This window comes from Pyxicephalus adspersus, chromosome 3 (genome assembly GCF_032062135.1).
Source record: "Pyxicephalus adspersus chromosome 3, UCB_Pads_2.0, whole genome shotgun sequence".
Taxonomy (NCBI): Eukaryota; Metazoa; Chordata; class Amphibia; order Anura; family Pyxicephalidae; genus Pyxicephalus; species Pyxicephalus adspersus.
Window position 1 is genome coordinate 34,157,914 of NC_092860.1, and position 14,429 is coordinate 34,172,342.

At 35.9% G+C, this 14,429-nt stretch overlaps 1 protein-coding gene across 1 annotated transcript; it reads left to right on the forward strand.

The window, feature by feature from the left end:
- Positions 1 to 2,155: 2,155 nt before the first annotated feature.
- On the forward strand, positions 2,156 to 13,701 carry LOC140327686 (cytochrome P450 2J6-like). Its single transcript, XM_072407050.1, has 9 exons — positions 2,156 to 2,326; positions 3,593 to 3,755; positions 5,077 to 5,226; positions 6,404 to 6,564; positions 7,046 to 7,222; positions 8,911 to 9,052; positions 9,141 to 9,328; positions 11,473 to 11,614; positions 12,159 to 13,701. The coding sequence occupies exons 1-8, from the start codon at positions 2,156 to 2,158 to the stop codon at positions 11,590 to 11,592; spliced, it is 1,272 nt and encodes a 423-aa protein (XP_072263151.1). The 3' UTR covers positions 11,593 to 11,614; positions 12,159 to 13,701.
- Positions 13,702 to 14,429: the final 728 nt, after the last annotated feature.

Below are 14,429 nucleotides of genomic sequence, written 5' to 3' on the forward strand. Positions count from 1 at the left end.
TTTATATTACACAATGCACATTTATTATAGATCAATCACGTTCTTTCATTGACCTTTTTAAACCTAACCTTACTAAGATAAGGGTATAACATAAATTTGAGTTGATCTCAAGGATAATTATAACCTCCTCCCATGCACACACATCTCTCCCTAACCATCTTTGCCCCCACAATGATTGCTGGGATGAAGATCTCAAAGCCCTTCCTTTACCTCTGCTTATTTCTGATGGATCCTTCATCAAATATCTACAGCCCTTCCAATTGAGTGTCCACTGGTTGGGCCCTTTGGGGAAGAGAATGCTTCAATAATGATGTCAGTGGTGTATATTAGTGGCGTACTTTTTACAATTTTAAAACTTATTCCTTAAAGCTTATATTTAACTAATTCAAAATCACTAAATACAAAACAAAAAAAAAAGATATTTATTGTAGCCTATAATCACTTGTATGAGCTGACTATATTAGTTTTTATTTTTCAGGCTAAGAACATTTTCAGTAAGAACAGAAAATATATATTTGCCTTGTCATGTATGTTCTGCTCACTTTCTGTGAGCTATATCACATGTCTAACCAACAGTCGCCAACTGGTGATCCACGGCTCTGGTCGGTGCGCGCCTGAGCGGGGTCCAGAGCCGTGGACAATGTCCCCCCTATGGATTGCAGGCTCAGGGAAGTGGGTGAGTTGTGCCTGAGTCTGCAATGGGAGAATGGGTGGGTTCTGGAACCATGACGTCACTATGGGGGAAGTTACTTCCTCTTTGAGTGACACCTGGCTCCCCGCGCTGGTAAATTTAGTGGTCCATGGGTCTGAAAAGGTCTTTCTTTGCATAACTTTGCAAATTTTGCATAGGTGGGCTCCCCCAAAAGATAATTGTGATTTCAAATAAAATGCAGTTATTCTGTTTCCTATCCTCCCCAGACCTAAAGTAACTCATTATCCCCCTCCACAGAGTTGAGATCCAAATGATTCCCATCAGCAAGAAAATCTGATATGCACCAAATTTTTCCATCTTGTTACAATGTACAGTAGTTTGTTAATTTTGGTTGTGATGTGCTGCAATGCACATCATTAATTTGTATACAAAACTAATAGCACCCAAACAGTAACACATCAGTCAGAATGCAACCAACAAGTATTTGTGACCATTATCTTAGTACTAAAATTGATGAAAAAAAAATTTTTCATCATGATGAAATCATCTACTCTTCTACTTCTTCTACGAAAGTTGTCTAAAACAGAATATGCCAGTTACCAACGCTTTGGGCATACATTTAGGAGCTTTTATTCAACATTGATTGGGGGGTCCTATGTTGAGATGCATTACAGTTGTTGGAGGCACTATGGGCTCTTTTTTTTAAAACAGGGAATCTATTATTCCCTCAAACATTCCCTGGTGGGAATCAATTACTGCCAAATAATCACATGAACCTGTGGATTGCCACAAGGGAATGTTTGAAGCAATGTCGGATCCCTTCTTTTATAAATAGAGCCCAATGTGGGGAACATAGCAGAATCCTATAAAATTAATTTTGAATGTTTACATGTACAAAGGATATCACATTTATGGGGACTTTTTAGTTTTACACTTGGATATTGCTGATTTATTAAAGTGGTGTCTGATACTTTATAATGTATTCTGAGTTGGTCACCTAATTTGTTTTTGTTATGTTCATGTCTAGATTTCTCAGCTTGTGAGTCAAAAGTTCAGCTCTGTAGTATGAAAGAAAAAAACATATTATAGAAATATAGTGTTTATGCTTATTTCTGCTGCTATTTGTCTATGAGATAGATATATATTAAATTCTCATCTATTTATCTATCTATCTATCTATCTATCTATCTATCTATCTATCTATCTATCTATTTATCTATCTATCTATCTATCTATCTATCTATCTATCCCTCTATCTATCTATCTATCTATCTATCTATCTATTTATCTATCTATCTATCTATCAATTCCCTTGAAAATTAGTCGTACTGTTACATATTAACAGCATTTAGCACTGTAACCCATAGAGGTCAGTGATACAGTAAATGAACTGAGCTCACATTAATTGCATCACAAACTGTATGTAACATAAGACAAGTAGTATATAAGTGCACAGACTTTTTTATTTTAACGCTGTTGTCTGCAGCTCACATTTACCCAACTATGTTGACTATTTCTGAGCTGTTTTTTCTTTTCCTGGGGTCTCTGCTTATGATCAAATATTTGAAAGTCATATGGATTTCAAGAAGTCTCCCCCCTGGGCCAATTCCATTCCCTTTAATAGGAAATTTGTGGGCATTGAAATTCAAGCTTCATCCACAGACACTAACACAAGTAAGTATATGACATCTGAACATTATTACTTAAGTATATTTTGGTTTCTTGTTATGCATTTTATTATATAAATGTCAGATTTTCAGATTTTGTTCCTTTTTGAAAGCTTCCAAAGTGCTTTACCAGTAGATACAAATACCAGTGTAATCTAAATACAAAGGAGCTTGTGGGCTTCATGAACTTTGATGATTGCTAAAGCCTGTTTAAAGTTTGTTTAAACTGACAAAAAGCACCATAATTATTTGTAACTTCAACACACAAGTGGGGTGCTTTTGGGCTTAAAAAAATTGAATTGGATTTCAAACTGCCGGACTTATAATTATTGACCAGTTGAAGACCTTCTAGTAGTTAATTTACTGTCACTTTCATTCCTGGTGACATTGGGGATCAGGACAGATAAGGAGAGTAGATCTCACTAACAGGAGCATGACCAAGTCTAACAGTAGTCCTAACCACTATACAAAAAAAGTTTTAGTTACACTTTAATTACAAATTCCTGAAAAATCTCAAAGACCAAGGCATTTGAGCATGTTCTCTAGATAGCTTTAGGAAAGAGCTGGATGCTAGAAGCACAGATTATAACTTGTATCAATATTTTAAAGACATTTTGAATGACAAAAAAAAATTGTTGATCCAGGGAACATCTAATTGCCTTACAGGATCGTGAAGGATTTTTCCCCCCTGTTGGAACAAACTGAACAATCCTTTATAAGGGTTTGTTTTTGCTCTCCTCTGGAATAAATGTATATATAATTTTATCTTTTTATCATATCAGCATGCTTTTTAAGCACTTTCTGAAAACAAAGGATTGTCCTTTTTCCATTCTCACACATAAATGCGAATGACTATTATAATTATTAAACAGTATTTATAAAGCGCCAACATATTGCACAGCGCAGTGACTATGGCTAGCTTTACCATTTCACCTTGAATTTATTTATATAGAAGTCAGCTTCAAGCTCTTTTCAATCTAGCTGAAACAGAAACAAAAATATGACTATTTGTTATGGGTAACAGGAAATTTTAATGTTAGAATGCTTTGTAAACATTCAATCATCGAAAGCCTTTCTAGCATAATAAAACACTACAACTAAATTGCACTCATTTATTTTAAAACTCCTTATTTCTAAAATGCAAATATTGTAGCTTTCACTTCCACTGCACACAGGTGTCTATTTGTTTTAGGAAATTTGTATGTGGATTATTTAGAAATATGTTTAATAATTACCGGTTCAAAAAATAAATTGTTTTTTCCCTCAACTATAGCTCTCGAGCCTTTATGGGAAGATCTATACTGTGTGGCTTGGTGATGATCCACTTGTGGTCATGAATGGCTGGAGAGCAGTGAAAGATGGTATTGTCTCCCATTCTGAGGAGCTGTCTGGGCGTCCTGTAGCCACATTTCTAAAGGATCTTTTAGGTGGAGGAGGTAACGATTTTTATCACATTCATTTTAAAAATCTGAAACCTTTTCACTTTCTTTTTTTCACTATTTTGGGAACACATGCACATTGCAGAAAATAATGCTTTAACCATATAACAAAATGTAAAATGTACATAAAAAATCATGCATCTTGAAATAGAAAAAGTGTGAGCCAAACCTATTGGTTTGATTTCCTTGTGCTAGTTTCTATTTTTGTTCATTCCAAAAATTCTATAAAGGTACAGAATTTCTTTTACTGCTGGATTCCTATTCTGTTTAAGTATTGTACAATATACAGAAACCATCACACAAAGGGTACAATTAGGAATGCATATGATTTTTTAAATACACATAAATGAAAACTTATTAAATCAATAATCAAGAGCACTGATGGTAAGCTACAGACACAGCACAGCAATTTCTTCTTGCCTTGAGACTTGTAATTCCAATAGGAATGAATCACTTCTCTTACACATTAACTTGTGCTCAAAACATTTATCTTTGTGTTGAGGGATCAAAAAGACTACATTGTATTCAAATACAATATGTCAAATTGACCTGGTAAGAAAATTAAGTCTTGAGCATATTATGCATATTATAGAAGCATTTCTATATGGGGCTGGAATAGGGAGAAGTTGCCTTTCCTTCGAGGCAGCGGTTTACTGACATGAGAAAGTAATAACTGCACCACAACCTCATGGCCAGTTTGAACATAGCCTTTCAAATTTTAACTGTGATGATAAGGTAGTCCCATACTTTTTTCAAACATGTCACGCCTTCATTTTTTGCGATTTGTGTGCAGATAAACACGGCAGACTGATAATAGATTTAAATATGGTGGCTCAGTGGTTAGCTGGGTCCCATGTTCAAATCTCGGCCAGGGCACTATCTTCATGTAGTTTGCAGGGTCTCCCCATGTCTGCGTGGGTTTCCTCCGGTTACTCTGATTTCCTCCCACATCCCAAAAACATGCAGTTTGGTTAATTGGCTTTCCCCAAAATTGACTTAGACTGTATTAAAAGACATATGACTATGGAAGGGACATTAGATTGTAAGCCCCTTTGAAGGACAGCTAGTACTTGTACAGCGCTGCATAATATGATGGTGCTATATAAATACTGTGTAATAAAAATAATATTAATAAATACTCTACATGGTATATAATGCACAGAACATTATGATAGGATTGAAAAAATGTTACTTTTTTATTGTTTTATACACGGATTTATATTTGTTTACACACTGGGGTAACGTGTTGTAGCATACATAAAACACAAAAGTGTAAAAGGACCCTAAATGTGTATATTTTTTTGTTTTTATTCTTTAGGTATTTTGATGTCCAATGGACATGTTTGGAAACAACAGAGACGTTTTGGACTGATGACCCTGAGGAATTTGGGACTTGGGAAACGTGGACTAGAGTCAAGGATACAAGATGAAGCTCAATACATGGTAGAATCTTTTAGAGCTCAAAAAGGTTGGTGTATTAGTGTTTGATGACTACACTAATTATGCTATTTTAGGCACATCACTGCATTTTATCATCTATGGGCAGCATGGTGGCTCAGAGGTTAGCACTCCGGCCTTTGCAGCGCTAGGTCCTAGGTTCGAATCCAAGCCAGGACACTATCTGCATGGAGTTTGCAGGTTCTCCCCGTGTCTGTGTGGGTTTCCTCCAGGTACTCCGCTTTCCTCCCAAAAACATGCAGTTAGGTTAATTGGCTTCCCCCATAAAATGACCTTGGACTACATTAATGACATATGACTATAGTAGGGACATTAGATTGTGAGCTCCTTTGAGGGACAGATAGTGACACGACTATGGACTTTGTACAGCGCTGCATAAGATGATGGTGCTATATAAATACTGTATAATAATAATATAGTACTGTTTCTTAGCCAGGGTTCCTTATAGGTTGTTAGGGATTCCATGAGCACTTTGTGTCTCTCAGGTTAGTTACCACTGACACTAATGATTTGTTTTAGATAAAGGTGATGTTTTTCCCACTGGCCACTGCAATAATTGTACTGTGAGGTGTGAATATAGTAATTATACTGTAATTCAAACTACCTGAAAGTTATTTCAAGGGTTTTTTCATAATAAAATGGTCAAGAAAGGATGCTCAACTTACATTAGCATAACTCCTAAAAAACACATGGACCTGGAGGATTCCCACCAGAGAATGTTTGAGGGAGCGACTGATTGCCTATTTTATAATGCTAAAAAAGGTTAACTTATAAGGCTAATAATGAGTCACTATTTGTCACAAGAACAGGTCAACAGTTAAAAGATGTTTCAAAACATGCTATAACTATTTAAAGTTACCTTTTTCTTTTTAATGGATTTTTTTGAACCTTTGCTGAAATGTACTGATTTTTGTCAAAATATCAGGGACTCCTAGATAGCTGGAGAACTTTTCCAGTGTTACCACCTTAGGGTTTTTTAACTGTACAGGTTTGCTAACCAGAATTCTCCCATGCAGAGAAGTTGGTTGTTGAGCAAATGTATAGTTAAGACAGAGTTGGGAGAGGTCAGAATAAATGTATATACTATAGGATGAGAAAAATTATGTCTTGCTCTGTTTTTAAATAAAGCAAATGTACAGTTAGTATAACAGAATGTTACTACAAAAAACCTCATACATTTTTTCTAGGAGCCCCATTTGAACCCTTTAATATTATTACTGCTACTGTTTCAAATGTAATATCTGCTGTGGTTTATGGACATCGATTCTCCATTGATGATGCTATATATCAAGAACTCATCAAAAGCAATCATGGTCTTCTGGAGGGTGGTGGCTCGGCATTCTCAAAGGTATTGTCCATACTTCATTATTGTGTGCATGCCATTGTATCTGCTGAGCTCCAAGTTCTTGTGTACCTTCCTTTAAAAGCTTATGTATCAATGTTCTGCAATATGATGTGTAATTTAATTGGAAAGTTCTATGTTGTGGGTGTTTTGTTATCAGACAATTATTACAAGTTACACTGTATAGTATTAACCTTAGTTTCTTCTTCAGGAACCACATAAAAGTTATGTATAGAGGTAAGTTAGGGGAGGGGAAGAGGAGTTAGCTAAGCACAGACAGTAAAACACTATCAAAAGAGAACAATAACATGCAAGAGGTAAATGGGCTATTTGAGAACCAACTAGATAATTTCTATAATGAGTTTAAAGGCATATTGCTAATTAATAAAAAATAGTTTATGAACAAGCAGAAGAAAGGAGTGATGGGCCTTTGTCATCAAGGAAATTTTCTACAGTACAAATCTAACTTTTTTTTTTTTCTGTTTAGTTGTATGATGTTTTTCCATGGCTAATGAGACATATCCCAGGTCCACACAAGGATGCTTTTGCAAAAATGAATTATCTAAGACAGTATACAGCAAAGGAAATCCAGGCCCATAAGGAGAATGGAACATTGGAGGAACCTCAGGATGTCATTGACTATTATCTGGACCAGATTGAAAAAGTAAATGTTTTCATCAATCTTATAAAAATGTGAACATAGAATAGAGCCCAGATCTGAATGATTAACAGTAACAGTCAGTTTACATATTATGTTCATTCTAAGCTCTGTCCATGTGTCCCAATACTTACTCTTTTTTTTATCCTTTCATTTTGTTACCAAAAATGTATGCAGCAGGAAAGCAAATTATATCACGCTACTTCTGGAGTTTTGCAAAGCACATAACAATCGCTAAGCAGGGTGAATTTACTAAAGTAATTGAGGCATTGGTGAATGAAAGTGAATGTTTAATTTCCAATGTGTATATTTTCTTTCCAAAGAAAGGATTTACTTGGCAAAAAAAGGTTAAGCTGCATTTACTATAAATACCCATTTACCTATTCAAGAATACAGAAAATGTAAACATTTGCAAAGGATTTATTGACAAAAGTCAACAGCAATTAATTGTATTCACAAGCTGAGTGAACATCCACTTTTATTAGTTTATCAATCCATAGTGTATTACCTGCAATATTTACGGTCTCCTTTATAGTAGTGGGCACAAACATATCTTCTTCAGCATATTCACATCTTGTCTTCAAGCTCCAGACCAGAGAAAAGCATTTTTGCCTTTTAGTTTAGTCACTTTAGTATGGCAGCTGCACTGTCGTCCTGACCCTGTTCCATCTCCCAATTGCATTTACTACACATCGCACCTCTGTAGGTTCTTTGGTAACAGCACCAGATTTAAATGACACCCATGTACCCTATGTTTTACTAATAATGTCTCCATGTAGACCACAATCTTAAAGCGGACCTATCATCACATTTTCAACATTATATAAAAGAGTCATGGCTATCCCTTTTATGTGATGGAAACTGTGGTGGTAAAGACTAAAGGGGAAACCCGCAGCCTCCTGGGATACTTGTGTCACATATCCCAGGAGACTGTGGGCTGCTCCTTCTATGATTGAGATTGGGTATGCATTATCAGGGACATCAAGGGGCATCAAAGGGTTTACGTGGAATGTAAAAGAAAAGTGCTTGATCTTACGCATGCACAGTGAGATTGGCACTTTTTTTACATATAGAGGAAGACACATCACCTGATTTTGCACTTGCGCAGTGCAAGTTCAAGTGACGTGAGAAGAAACCTGGAAGAAAGAAGATGGTGGCGCTGGATGGAACAATCAGTGCTTGAATGAGGAGGGAAGCTGTGACAGCAAATGACTCACTGGACTATGTGGGTGGATTGAGGACAATTCATAGGTAAAGGGAAGGGATTTATTTTTGTAAAAGTACAGCTTTAAACAAACCAGCAAAATGATCAACCATAACTTTATCTGTTTTTTTCCAGTTAGCCACAATTACATCATTATTATCCTGCTCTATCCCCTGTCCACAACCCCAGCATCTCCCCCCAAATTTGAACTCTAAGCAGATGTAAAAGAAACAATTACCTAATTATTATTATTATTTATATTTAAAGGGATTTTTATTTTTGGATCAATTTCTTTCTTATTCTATGGCCATTACCGCTGTGTTTCCCTCTTTCTTATAGCTCACGGCTGCCTTTTCTATCTTTTCTTCTGTCAGCTTCTATACTGGCTTGACTATCAATATTCCATGTTTAGCTGTCACTCCTCTTGTTAATGTTATGCGTTATATAAAAATTTTGCTTAAATGAACGTCTTCTTTTCTTTCATGTATAGAGCAGAGCAGAAGCAGATTCTACATTTCATGAAGAAAATCTGATTTCAATGGCCGTAGATTTTTTTTTAGCTGGAACAGAAACTACAACCACCACCCTGCAATGGGCTCTGCTTTACATGGTGGCTTATCCTGATATACAGCGTGAGTGGTACAGGAAAAAGCTGCATGATGATTTTCATAAGCCTGTATCTTAAAATCATATTTAAAGTTTTTTTGTCATTTGTTGCAGAGAAAGTGCAAGAGGAGCTGGATAATGTTCTGGATGGATCCAAACTGGTCTGCTATGAAGACCGGAAGAGACTTCCATACACCAATGCTGTAATCCATGAGGTCCAGCGTTATGCCAACATTGCAGCTGTTGGCATTCCACGAACATGCGTTAAAGAAGTTAATATCCATGAATACTGCCTAAAGAAGGTTAGAAAATACTTGTTCTGATTAATGTAATCATTATTTACTGAGATGAATAACCAGTCAGATCCTGATAAGGTGGACTGAAGGAGTTGAACTTACAGCTGTGGCTTCCTAAAACAGATATCTTCATATTTCACTATATATAATTAGCGGTTTATACCTCATGTAAGAATAGTGGCTAGATCCATGCAAATAATTACTATTTGTTAGTTTCCTCATTCTTTAATGGGCCCTAAATCTGTTTGTGAGCTGCCTACAACCTCTTTTACACACATTGTTACATAAGAAGAAAGTTAGGCTCTGCTCAGACTGGCAGCGAGGTTGTAGTCCTCCTGAAGATGCCACTCACTGCCACCCGCAGTCAAATCTTCTTATAGAACCATCACTGTGGATTGCTGAGGTGCCAGCAGCTGGGATCTGTGTGGTAATGTTTGTTCTTGCCCTTGGTAGCATATAATAATTATCCACAGTCAAGATGGAGGATTTGGCATATTTAAATGTTTTTAAATCATTTTAGAAGTTATTTTGTACTGCTTGCTACTGGGAGTTGCTCCTCACTAACTGTTTAAAAAAGTAAATGAACCTGCTGTATTTTCCATGAGCTGCTATTCTTTAAATGTGTTTTAGATCAAACAGGTAATCGTTAGCTGAACTATTTTGGGTGGTTTTTAGTTTGCTGCATATGTTTAAATAAGTATATTTAGGTCTATCTATACCCAATAAGGCTGGGTCAACATGGACTGTTTGCCCAGCGTTTAACCTGAGGCTTTAAAAGCCTCAAGGAAACGTCCTGGTGTAAATTAGTCCTTAGGTTAAACGCTGGAAAAAAACCTCCGTGTTGACCCAGCCTTAGATTGACACCCCCCTTCCTCTTTTCCCGTTTTTGAGAGAAACCAGGAAATTAGAGCTAATGTGAAAACGAAGGAAACAATAAAAAGCTCATGGTGTTTTTAAAATTCCCCTACTTAACATAAAAAATCTTTTAATGCTACCCATTTTAGCCCAGCAGTTGACCACAGGCTCAACCGCACCACTAAATGGGAGTGGTTGGGAACAATTTTGTGCCAACGTTTGCAGTTGTGTTGCAGCACAATTCCTAGAAGTGATATTACTTCTGGCTGTGCAAAGGTTGGCTACTCCTGAGCACATAGCACCCACCTAGGAGAGGCTAGCTGTGCAGTTTTCCACCACCAAGTGTGAAAGAGGCCCTAGAAAGTTACCATCACTTCCAGTCCTGGTGTGACAATCTTTTTACTAGACATCCTCCTCCTGCAATAAAACCTGACAAATGTTCTATTCCTTCCTCCCTCTATTTAAAAAAAAGGAAAGTTTTGGGTATAGTTAATAGTTAATAAGGATCCTAGTTAGCTGTTCTGGAAAAAAGGGGAAATACAATGTTTTACATTCAAAATATAAATGCATTATTATTATTACATAGTATTTATATAACACCATCATATTACACAGTGCTGTAATATGTAGTCGTGTCACTAGCCGTCCCTCAAAGGGGCTCACAATCTAATGTTCCTACCATAGTCATTTATACAGTCTAAGGGGGAGGCCAATTAACCTCACTGCATGTTTTTGGGATGTGGAAGGAAACCCACGCAAATACAGGGAGAACCTGCAAACTCCATGCAGATAGTGTCCTGGCCAAAATTCAAACCTGGGACCTAGCGCTGCCAAGGCCACAGTTCTACCACTGAGCCACCATGCTGCCCAGGTGACTTATATCCTCATTGCATACCTAAACATTTGATATACAGCACTTCCATGGATCCCTATGCACAGTGCATTCTGGATTGTCTAATAAAATACTTGTCATTATGAATGTAACTGTGGATTGAGAACTTTCACTTTTATTGATTGTTAAATCTACAGATTCAAGTTAATAGGTAATTCTATACTGAATGATCCGAACGGAAAAATTTGCATGCACTTGTTCAGGGGGAAGTTATAAAAAACCTACACTTGTTTTAATATGTACTGATTTACATATCACTAGTAAATCAGATTTCAGAAAATGAAAACATATGAGTCAAAGCTTATTTCTGCCATAGTTAACTACAAACTATATTAGTATATAATATGCTTCACACCGTGTTTTATATGAAAACACATGGTTCTTTTGTGTTTTACTATTACAGGGTACAATGGTACTGGCCAATCTGGACTCTGTGCTTTTCGATCCCCAGTACTGGAAGACACCTGACCAATTTAACCCCAACAACTTCTTGGACAAAGATGGAAATTTTGTAGCAAATTAGGCATTTTTACCTTTCTCTGGAGGTAACTAAAATCTATTCATGTGAATTCAATGACTGGTGAAAAGTGACCTTTTTCATAAGCAATGTTACAGAAATTAAAGCAAAATAATTGTGCTTTGGTTGGGATTGGAGCAGCTTTCAAAAAATGTTTTTCAGTCCTCTTGTGATGTCATAAGACCCAGAAAACATTAACCCACTATCAAAGAATCAGTGGTATTCATCACTTTTGCCCAAAACACATGAAAAGGGTACTTGAAAAAGTTAAGGAAATGTTTTTTTTTTTGTATGTGATACTGGAATATATTTTTGACTTTGTTTAAAATCCAGGCACAATGGGCCTAATTTATTAAGGGTCCTAAACTTTCATAAAAAATTGACAATAGTCAAGCATATGTTTTCAGTCCTGGACAAGATCTATTCTAGTCCAGAGTTGTTGGATCACCCAGGTTCTCTTATGATATCTTCTCCAGACTTGGAAAGCTTTAATAAATTAGGAATTAGACCCATTGTCCTGTGATTACAATGTATGGTTTTGACTAAGGCACATTCATGTTCTCTGCTTATAGGTGCCCGGGTTTGTGTTGGCGAGCAGCTTGCCCGCTATGAACTTTTTATTTTCTTCACCATTCTCATGCAATCATTCAGATTTCATCTACCAGAAGGAGTAACTAAGGTCAACACAGAATATATCTACAATCTCACTCTGCAACCTCACCCATACCAGATATGTGCTATTCCTTATTAGTATGCAGCTGTTATTTGAAATATTCAGAACAAGATTTACAATCTTATTCTCATTTTGCAAAGTATATATGTAATTGCTTGAATGGTATTAACTAGGTGTAACTATCTAAAATGTACCATTCTGGACAATACAATTTTTACCTAAAAACTGCATACTTTATTTAACATACTTGTTATCAGATGCACTTTTATTATTCTTTGTGTTTAAAATATTTATCAAAAAGTAATATTCTTTGCGAGATATATCTATATAGATGTATATCTATCTATATCTATCAAAAAGATTGGTTTAAAGACCTTTCAGCCACACACAGGCAAAAAATTTGGCTTTGGAATATCCAAACCAATGTTTGGCAAGGTGAAACAAAAATGTTGTGGATGTCTGCTGTGCACATTAAGAATGGGCTCACTGTTGCTGGTAACTAACGGAAATATTAATGTGGAAGCCCATTGTCAAGGTAAAAATCAGATGGTGTTCCCCTTGGCGGGTGGTCATCAGGGAGTGGGACAACCAGCTTTTTTTCTTTGAACTACAAAATAACACCTACCTATGCATAAGAGTTATAGAGGAAGATTGATTCTAAGTACAAACACAGAGAATAACCTAGTATTACAACTCTGCCCATTCTTTAGATACAATCAAAAAGTAAGTGTCAGGACTCAAACAGAAGTGCATTAGTAGCAGTATTACCAGGTAAAAAGGGAGGGGAAAAATGAACTTAATTCACCCATCATTTTTAAATACTTTGTAAACTTGATTTGTAGGTTTAGATGCATTTTAAATTCATAAAAAACAAACTGGGAGGACATGGAAATAAAAAAGAACAAGGTAGTTACACCAAAGGCCTGAAGCTTTATTTTAATATTTTGAATATTTTTTTTAATTTTGGCAAAAGGTCAGTGACTATTTACAACAGTGAAACACAATAAAAACAGAAGACAAATAAAATATAAAGCAAATCAGGAAACAATTTTAAACAACATTAGCCCAGGACTTTTCTACATAAATAACTTAATTTCCATGTTAAACCATGTATTTATCTGTGTAAAATATATATATTGGACTCCGGTTAAACTAAACATGTAATAGTAATTCTAAATACATTCATTTTTCATAAAATGCAAAGCTGCATATAAAGTTATTCCAGCCATACATTTGCATACTTTTAGATGTCTACTGTATCTGGGGCAATTATTAGTACAGCTTCACATGCATGGTGTCCCTCAACTTCTAAGATAACCTATTCTTCATTTGTCCATCACGCATCTTAAATCTGATTGGCTGCAGTGGGTAAAAAAGATTCACCCCATGTAACACAGGGCATCTGCTGGATATAGACAAAATAAAGATGGCTAAACATCTAATAGAAGGCTTTTGCAAAAATGAATTATCTAAGACAGTATACAGCAAAGGAAATCCAGGCCCATAAGGAGAATGGAACATTGGAGGAACCTCAGGATGTCATTGACTATTATCTGGACCAGATTGAAAAAGTAAATGTTTTAATCAATATTAGAAAAATGTGAACATGGAATAGAGCCCAGATCTGAATGATTAACAGTAACAGTCAGTTTACATAATATGTTCATTCTAAGCTCTGTCCATGTGTCCCAATACTTACTCTTTTATTTATCCTTTCATTTTGTTACCAAAAATGTATGCAGCAGGAAAGCAAATTATATCACGCTACTTCTGGAGTTTTGCAAAGCACATAACAATCGCTAAGCAGGGTGAATTTACTAAAGTAATTGAGGTGTTGGTGAATGAAAGTGAATGTTTAATTTCCAATGTGTATAATGTCTTTCCAAAGAAAAGGATTTACTTGGCAAAAAAAGGTTAAGCTCTATTTGCTATAAATACCCATTTACCTATTCAAGAATACAGAAAATGTAAACATTTGCAAGGGATTTATTGACAAAAGTCAACATCAATTCATTGGATTCACAAGCTGAGTGAACATCCACTTTTATTAGTTTATTAATCCATAGTGTATTACCTGCAATATTTACGGTCTCCTTTATAGTAGTGGGCACGAACATATCTTCTTCAGCATAATTACATCTTGTCTTCAAGTTCCAGACCAGAGAAAAAC

What these genes read in the sequence shown, in the direction of transcription:
- LOC140327686 (XM_072407050.1), top strand. Translation starts at nt 2,156, where the DNA reads ATGTTGACTATTTCTGAGCTGTTTTTTCTTTTCCTGGGGTCTCTGCTT. An exon ending in ATCTTTTAGAGCTCAAAAAG is followed by an intron (nt 5,227 to 6,403) that starts GTTGGTGTATTA and finishes CATTTTTTCTAG; the next exon opens with GAGCCCCATTTGAACCCTTT. An exon ending in ATGAATACTGCCTAAAGAAG is followed by an intron (nt 9,329 to 11,472) that starts GTTAGAAAATAC and finishes TTACTATTACAG; the next exon opens with GGTACAATGGTACTGGCCAA.